The sequence below is a fragment of the Arabidopsis lyrata genome, assembly GCF_000004255.2.
Source record: "Arabidopsis lyrata subsp. lyrata unplaced genomic scaffold ARALYscaffold_4, whole genome shotgun sequence".
NCBI classification, from domain to species: domain Eukaryota; kingdom Viridiplantae; phylum Streptophyta; class Magnoliopsida; order Brassicales; family Brassicaceae; genus Arabidopsis; species Arabidopsis lyrata.
In genome coordinates this window covers 19,391,216-19,400,496 of record NW_003302552.1, presented here as the reverse complement: position 1 = coordinate 19,400,496, position 9,281 = coordinate 19,391,216, and the positions used below count along the sequence as shown (strand labels likewise).

Sequence of the window (9,281 nt, the reverse complement as noted above, 5' to 3'; positions counted from 1 at the left end):
TGTTTTGAATCAATCTGTACATGATTGCATAAGTTAGATAGTTTTAGTAATCAATAAATCCGAGCGACTTGGTTTACTGAAATCACATGCCACTCACTGACCATGACACAAAACAAATTTCTTTGCTGCAGCGAATATAATACATTTTGATTACCCAATAAAAAAATTAAAATAATTATTTAGATGGTGGATATTGGCAACTTTTTATTAGTGAAGTTTCCTTTTCTTTAACAGGAGTTTTTGTTCCAAGTGGGGTTTTAGATGAATATTGTTTTTGACGAAAAAAAGAACATATTCATGACAATTTTAATGAAAATAAGTTCAAAAGAAAATAAGTTTTCAAGGTTACAAAAGCCTGCAGTATTCCTAAATTTTTAATGAAAATACTGTGATTCGGCTAATATTATTGACATTGTATGATCTTATGTATACACTTGTGCAGTTGAGTTACCGCTTTAGATGTTGGTAGTTTTAAGTTGACATGCATAAAACAAACGTTCCTCTATATATATATATATATATGTATACATGAATGTATATGATAGTTGAGAAATTAATTAGGAATAAGTATATCTCGTTTATATCCTAGATGCTTTGAAATGCCTTACTAATGGACCATAAAGGAGTCTTAGTCTTGTGGACGCAATTACTTTCAAGGTCACTTCATAACAAAGTCTAGATTTTTTTTTATTCCTATAAGCAAACTTTGAATTACTTTTAACACCAAAAAGAAAGAGAAAGGAGAAAACATCTTTTGGACCATCTTTATTTTGGTAGAATATAATTTGGTAAAAAGTTTGACTAACAAAAGTTTTCTGAGTACAATTATTGATTGATAAGATATGAAGGTGCCAATCATTTTCATCTCATAACATTGTAATATCATAATGTAATTAAAAATTGCACACAAGAAAGTTTTGTATTAAGACGTGCATGGGGATGAACGAGTAATAGATCACTTTGGGATCTGAAAATATTAGGGTACGTTCAAAAAATTTGGGTGGTGCAAGAAAGTACGACTAAGTCCTTGAAACTCTACTTAAAACATTCCTTTACCGCTTCTCAACCACTGCCAAATAGAGTTTGAACCTCCCTTGCAACCATGTGTTCAAGCTCAAGACATATAACTGATGTAGAGGCCACTAGAGCACTTTTAAGTGCAGTTGGTAGTAAATGAGGAGCACTTCGAGCTCATCTTAAATTTGGCGATGTACATTGCTTGACTGCTTTAGCATGAACATAATAAAGTTTCACCAAGGGGTCTTCAAGAGAATCATTTCTCCCGTCAAAACTCAAGATAGGTTTAATGATCCCAAACTTGAACAAAAAATTCATCCTTAATTATTGCATTTGCTTGTATTAGCAGATTCAGATCGAAGATAAACATGAACTAATTGAAAAAAAACATTTTCAACTACTTCCTTAACGAATCTTGTCAAGACAAATACATGTATGTAGATTTCGGTTAGTTCATATTTAGGGGCCACCCATCTCCATAGTTTTTAGGGACCCATATTCCTATTCCATAGTTCATACTGGAATTTTAAGCTAAACCCATGGAAACTGAAATATACAATTCATAATGGATCTTCACATACATACAAATCCAGCAACATCATAACAGTTTAGATTTGCAAAATCGTAGGCTCTCTCAATATACTAAAATTGAGAGCATTTTGTGTCAGTGAAGTTGCAATGACCGCTAGATGTAATCACCATGAGAAAACTTTGGTTTTACACGAACTAAGTAAGAGCATGTGCTATATAATTTTATAAAAAGTTTTATTTATAGTAAAACATATATATTTGATTGGCTTATAAAATTATTTACTATATTCAAAGAATATATAATGGTTGTTTTCGATTTTATAGTATGTTTTTAAACATAATACAAAAATCAAAGTATTTTCCAGATCATCGGATCTCTGAATCGAATTAGTACTACAGTAAAACCTCTATAAATTAATAATGTTGGGACCATGATATTTTATTAATTTATAGTGATATTAATTTATCTATAAATTAATAATTATTAATTTATAGCGTAAATTAATATTTATTAATTTATAGAAAATTTTGTTTCAATTGTAAAAACTTTTTTTAAAAAAATACGAGCTAAAGCAATGTGATCTAACTAAGATTAATGTTTTGGATGTTATAAATTTTATAGTTTTAGTCTTAAACACTTAATATTTCGAAAAAAATAATTTATTTTGACAATGAATAACAACGATTATAGAATTCACATATACAAACGATATACATAAATTACAATTCACAAAGACATCCACTGTTGTATTTTAAAAACATATACGACTATTAAAAAAAATTATGCATATTCAAATTTTGAAAACTTACAAAAAATTTTGGCTATTTTTATGAAAAACACTAAAACTATTATATATATATATATATGAAAATTACATGATTATTAATTTATGATATTATTGGGACTATATTTTTACATAGAGATTTCAAAAAAATTATTATCTTATTATCTTATCGAATTTGGTTAATTTTTACATTGGCTCGACTCGGGACCGGCCAAATTTATTAATTTATCGTGTTTATTAATTTATCGAGTATTAATTTATAGAGGTTCTACTGTATATAGAAGGTCAATGTTTTAATGACTTGTTAGTTAAAAACCGTGGACTTGACTCGTAAGCATGCAATAATAATTTTTTCTTTAATAGGAGTAGAAGATTAGAATTCGAGGAAAAGTTAAATTGTTGTTTGGCTCATAATTAATGATTCTCCGGATCGGTTTTAGTTATTTTTTATGAAGTGGTCGTATACTGTTTTTAAAAACATGAACAAACCAAAACTACCTACCACCTTGTACTGTGTTTTCAAATATAATATCACAGTCAAGAAATTACAAAACTTTTGATTTATTCTAAGCTTGATAAACGCCTTTTTTAATAAGTTCTAAGAATGATCGTACCATAGGAAAATGTTCTAACCCTTTCTTATAAGAAAAGTAATATTTTCAAAAAAGTAAAATTTTGGTAGTATCTTGAAATGGTAGAAAATTACCTACGGAAAACAAAGATTCAATGAAGAAAATGTAAGTCTCGTAAAATTGACCAGGAATGTAGTGTAGAAGGAGACAATGGAATTTCAAATGTTGCATAAAATAAATTACATCGCCCTTCTTCCATATTTGTCCGTCCACCAAAATCTTTTGCACCTAAACAACATCAAATTCAAAGTCATAACTCTGTTTCTTTTCTTCAAAATCAAATTTGTTCATTTAGGTGTTTTTGTGCTATTTTCTTCTTTTACCCAAACTGATTGATTAGCTTTTTCAATTAATGTTACTTCATAATTGGGAGAAAAATGATTGTACGAACGAATAGTACGTAGAGATATGCATTTCGTATCCAACTATCCATGCTTGCAAATAAATTTAGTCAACCATGGAACTAATGATGTTGTCCTCAAATTAATCGTGAGTTGCTATTTTCAATAGTTGAACATTACTAATTTGGAGTTTAATTAGATCGTTACAAAATATCGATTTTTTTTATTAATTAGAAAGAAAAAAAAAATATAGGTGCTATAGAGACCTCCAAACACCGATTAGAACAATAAAGTAATTAACCATTGTATATAACAAAGTAATTAACCATTGTATATAACAAACTGAGTATTTGATTAGGGTAAGAGGTTAAATTGTTCTAAGTCCTACATTAACCAATATATATATATGTCCTTGTTTGGTCAAAGCTCTTTCTATTTTACGAGACCCAACGACTTTGGGATTTGGGATATCAAACTACCATGTAAGCTGCTTACCGTAAGCATGACGTACAAAGTATAGTCTCGAATGAATGTAATTAAACTTATACTACAATATATCTGGGGAAATAATTGATATGACAGATATATATTGAAAGGAAAGTTTTTGGAAATAGCCATGGATGTATTCTCGGAGAAATAACCTTTTAAAACTAACTTTAAGCTAATTTTAACTGGAAATTCGATCCCAAAATCCAATGAAGAAGAAAGAAAAAAAAAAACAGGTAGGTGACTTCTTATTTTTTTTGGTTTTGCATGCTTAGGTCAAAATACTTTGAAACTTACCTTTAAAAAAATTGAACTGTAAGAAGAGAGTTCGTTATATACTGTTGTAGGCTTGAGATCAAAGGTTGGGGAATCTTAAAGCTAGCAAGGTTCCCGGTGAAGCATCAGGCTGGTTGATTTAAAACCATACGATCGAAGAGGAAGCTACCGAAGGATGAATCCAAAGAGATAGCATGATCCAAAACCAAGCAAATTTTTTTGATTTGTTTGCTAATTATTAAGAAAAGATTGGGGTAATTCACCTTTATTAGGATCAATGCGATCCCTTTGGATCCTTCCTCTAGTTGCTATGAAGAATTTGTTCTCTCTAGATCTATCTCTCTCTCTCACTAAAAGTTGAGAGCAATGTGGTTTTTGTCAATGGATCGTGTTCCTCTTGATTTTAAATAACACTCATTTATCTTTTAGTTTCCACTTTCTGACCCTTCAAATTTATTATTTATATTTATATTATTTTCCAACTTCTTATTTTCCATTTTTATATTGATTTATTGAGTAAACCAGACGTCTACGTTTCTGTACAAAATTTTATGGGCCCTAAATAAGTATACGGTTTAGCTGTTGTAATTTTACTTTATTTTGTTAGTGGAATGAGTTTGCTACACTCTAGTAAAATTATATGGTGAATTTGCGGTTGACACATGCATCGATGAGCACAAAACTGTAATTTTTTTAATGGACTCATCTTTAAAATTGCAACCCAGTGTTCATAATGGGTAATAGGTCAAAATGACTAAATGTTTTCTCTCTTGTTATAAAGCAAGAGATTTACTTGAGAAATCAACTACCCAAACAAAACACGCTATGTATATGTATATCATAGCAATTTAGATATTCCCCACAATTTGGGTGACACTGTTATTTATTTTCGTCTTTATTAAATTTTGTTGGCTTATTTTAATAATACAAGGAGAAGTGTGGTCCACCAATGTTCCCCTTCTCTTTTGGCATCAAACCCTTCGTATAGACGCTTCAAATATTATTTCAGTTCAATGCCACAATGTTCACAAAGAACGTCAAGTGATAATTTGTTTCTGTTGCTGTTGTATGATAGTTTGAAACCTAAATTGTGTATAATACTTGCAATCATTTGATACACAAAGAATGTCAAATGAATGATGATTTTTTGTAGCTTTTATATGATACTTTTGAAACCTAATTTTTCTCTCAACATATATTTAGGTCAGACATATATATGATTGACCCCTAAATTTTCTTAATATATACATGGATCCATTTGATCAAAAAAAAAAAAAAATACATGGATCCAATATATATCTGTCGTCTAGACATGCATATCAGTATAATATAGTCATCATTTACATATAATACATAGGGAATTGTAATAATACGCACAAATTTGCATTGTACATGTCAAATAATGCACTGGCTTATAGGCATCACATGATTGTCATTTTCTCCCTTCAAATTTTTCACATGCAAGCAAAACAATTTACAATCTTAGCTTTCTTGAATAATTTTGAAACATCAGTAACCGAAAAGTCAAGATTATGCATCATCATTAATACCTTAAATTAGGAATTTGTAAGATATTTCTAGAAAATTTTACAATTAAATATATTCATATCATATTTTAATTTTCGATGTCTTTCACTCCATAATGTGATATGCCAATTAATGTTTGCATCCTTCGTTTTTGCGTTTATATGTATGTGCGTGTGAGGAAATGTAGTGGACTACAATCACTTAGTCGTTATGAATCATCAATGTTTAGGAAACGAAAGTAGAAGACTATGGAAGATTAAGTCTTCATGCTCCATGAAATAAAATAAAGTATAAATCTTTTAATTCAGAGATTTCTTTAAAGTTTAGTCAGAAGTGCTCGTTCGTGAAGAATGTGTGCGTTTTCACTTGCTCAAACCTTTACACATGCATATATGTATATGTATATGTTGAGTAGGTGATCAATAGGTGCTTGTAGACGCAGACATGCATATTGCATGCAAATGGTGGGGTAAAATGGGCATGCGTGGTTTGTCGATATATGTTTGAAAGTGAAAGAGGCGTTGATTAGAATCAAAAACAAAAGTGAGTCATTTGGAAATAAGTGAGTGTAGAGAACATATATGAAAATGTCGGCTCTGCATAGGAAAAAAAAACTCCAGTTCCACTGTAGTACTCTTGTCGCTCACTACTTATATATCTTTCATGCTCTAGAGTCTAGAAGGGTTATAACATCATTACTCATTAGATATGCAACATCATAACTATATTATATACGATCAGTACACTTAACAAGTCGTTTAACCCGGTGTCGGTAACTTTAGGGAGGGAGCATGACCAAGTCATGGGTCGAGTCTTACCGACAGCGAAAAGGGGGTTAATTTATTTGTTCTGATCGTTGCCCCAAGCAAAAAATGGTTGTTTTTGATCTGAATTAATTATTGAATATGCTGGTTTTTTCTGTGCTAAATTACGAAGTTCTAAATCTTTGATCTAATATTTGGTACATGTATAAGGATTTAATGGTGGAAATCATATCGTTTTTTTTCAACCATATGATTGTATTTGAATCTTGATCTTCTAGTACATGCCTTTACCTGTGCTTCCAAAAACTATTTGACCCACTCTCTTCCTTTGATCAGTTCTCTGTTCCAAAATGTTTGAAAAAGCTGTCAAGTGAACATGTCCTAGAAGATCAAGATTCAAATACAAGAGTTGATGCCTTTTTTAATTTATGTAAATGAAGAAGAATCACAGAACACACAATTACTATATTAATTCTAATTCAAAGAAGTTTCAATTCTAATTGGAAATTTCAAAGAAATAACAACATCGATTCCAGCCTTGAAGGTATGGTTTGGTTATCACATAGTCGTATCGGAATGATTTTGTTGACATGTTTTATGACCGTCAATCCGTCATTAATAATTTGTTTACGACGTATGTGTTATGTATGACAGATGACTACTTTTAAAATTGCTTAAAAATCTTAATCATTAATAATTCCACCAAACTTCATTAAATTCTCAGTATTAATCAATTTCGAAGTTGATAAATTAAATTTGGAAGATGAAAAGGTCAACTCTGAGTCATATAACGAACGGTTTTGAAAAAAAAGGTGAGTCAGCAAATAGGGTAAACTGGTAATTTCGCGGCACCAGAACAGCCCCCACTCTCAACTTTGCAGTTAGGCTTAGCAGGTACAAGAAAGAGGACCCCGGTTGGTTACATTTTTTTTGAATTTCAATTGTTTTTTTTTAATTCTCCAAGAAGAAAATTAGTTTAGCTTCCGATGAACTCAGAAATCTCTCAGCCGCCGGAGCTAATGCCGTCGCTGAATCCGTTTAGTGGTGTTGATATCTCGGAAGATACAATAAACGCTGCAGTCGAGGCAGAGCTCGCCGAGTTAGCGAAAAGTGACTCGAACGGCGGAGGAAAGAGTAAAGTGAAAGGATCTTGGTCTCCGGAGCAAGATGAGGCTCTCACGAGGCTTGTGAAAAAGTGTGGGCCGAGAAATTGGACTCTGATGTCTCGTGGAATCCCAGGTCGTTCTGGTAAATCTTGCCGATTGCGTTGGTGTAATCAGCTCGATCCTAACCTCAAACGAAAACCTTTCTCTGGTAAAACACAAATCTCGATCTTCTTTGTGATTCTCGTTGATTCCAGATTCATGCTTTGGTGTTTTTGATTTCTCTTTATCTACGTCTAGTGTTAGCTTGAGTGATGTTGCTATTCTTGATTCAGGATCTTTGTTGTCGTACTTGATTCTACTTATTTGAAGAAATGGTGAGAGATTTGTAGATTGGTCTGTGTTTGCTGCTGATTTATTGGATATGAACATTTCTTCAGAATCAGATTCTTATGTATATGGAGATGGTTTAATAGGCTTTAGCATTCTCTTGGATTCAAGTTGTTTATGTTATCATTCTCTAGAGATGTGTTTTTGATGGTTACTGTCTGAGTTATGTGTTTCACATTTTGTTTAATGTTGTATCATGAAATTGATTTGAAATGCAGATGAGGAGGATCATATGATAATGTCTGCACACGCGGTTCTTGGGAACAAATGGGCTGTGATTGCTAAACTCTTACCAGGGAGAACAGATAATGCCATTAAGAATCATTGGAACTCAAGTCTTCGACGTAAACCAGCAGATCTGTGGAAGGTTCCTCTATTGATGTCTTATACAGAAGAAATATATCAAATGCATCCATCAAAGGTCAGAAAGATATCAAATGCATCCACTAAAGAGGAGCATCTACCTCGAGAAGAAACCGATTTGGTTACGCCTCCCGTATTAAATGATGAAGCAAACGAGCCTCCTCGGGAACAAAAGAGTAAACCTGATATTTATCGCCCAGTGGCTCGAATTGGTGCTTTCAGTGTCTGTAAACCAGGATACATGAACGACCATATGGCTCCATGTGAGGGATCTTTGGTTCAAGCATCAAGATCTGACTCATTGGCTGGTAAATTTCTTCAGTCTCTTTGTTATGATCCTATCATCCCTTCAAAATGCGGTCACGGTTGCTGCAACCATCAAGACAACAAAACGATGTCATCATCGTGTAACTCGGTGCTGGGACCAGAGTTTGTGGATTATGAGGAACGTTCTTCTGCAGAGTTAGACCAAGAATTGATCTCTATATCAACCGACCTGAACAATATTGCTTGGACTAGGAGTGGGATTAACAACAACTATTTTAAGGAAGCTGAACCGAGTTTGAAGGCTGATGATCAGTTTGGTCGTGAATATGCTCAGGCGAAATTTACTGGAATGGTAAACAATGGTGTATCAAGTCAGATGCTGAGACAAGATTTAAGGGCTTTGAGCTAATTTTAGAGACAAAACATTCATCCAATATCTCCTTGTTAATTCTATTTTTACCAGATCATTGAAGATTGAAACTTTACAAGTATTAAGCTAGCGTTTCCTGGTAAATCATTGAAGACAAAAAAAAAAAAAATTAAATGCATTTAACTACTGATTCCTCTGTCTTCTTATAATTATATTGATGATAAAGTGAATGATTTCTATGTTTTTGGACATTTGACTCAAATTTTGCTACAATTGGGCATCTAGGACACTCTGCCAGAACATGGGGCAGGTTTGGGCTTTTATGAAGGCCCACAAAAAGAAGGCCTCAGGGGTAACATAATTTAAATATTTAGACTTAAGTTTGTGTATTAATAAAAGCTGTATAATTTTACATATCTTTATGTATTA

General features: G+C 32.2%; 1 protein-coding gene and 1 long non-coding RNA gene across 3 annotated transcripts; one reads left to right on the top strand and one right to left on the bottom strand.

Moving 5' to 3' along the window:
* Positions 1 to 3,055: 3,055 nt before the first annotated feature.
* On the bottom strand, positions 3,056 to 4,519 carry LOC110229351. The gene is made up of 2 exons (XR_002332748.1): positions 4,090 to 4,519; positions 3,056 to 3,193 (listed from the first exon to the last, which is right to left on the bottom strand). It is a non-coding gene; the product is annotated as an uncharacterized LOC110229351 (long non-coding RNA).
* Positions 4,520 to 7,252: 2,733 nt separating this feature from the next.
* On the top strand, positions 7,253 to 9,061 carry LOC9315897 (transcription factor MYB25). Of its 2 annotated transcripts, XM_021030187.1 has the most exons (3): positions 7,253 to 7,673; positions 8,071 to 8,135; positions 8,166 to 9,061. In XM_021030187.1, the coding sequence occupies exons 1-3, from the start codon at positions 7,346 to 7,348 to the stop codon at positions 8,889 to 8,891; spliced, it is 1,119 nt and encodes a 372-aa protein (XP_020885846.1). In that variant the 5' UTR covers positions 7,253 to 7,345; the 3' UTR covers positions 8,892 to 9,061. The 2 variants fall into 2 exon arrangements, with proteins under 2 accessions (XP_020885846.1, XP_002881682.1); XM_002881636.2 differs by having other exon boundaries at positions 7,254 to 7,673; positions 8,071 to 9,061.
* Positions 9,062 to 9,281: the final 220 nt, after the last annotated feature.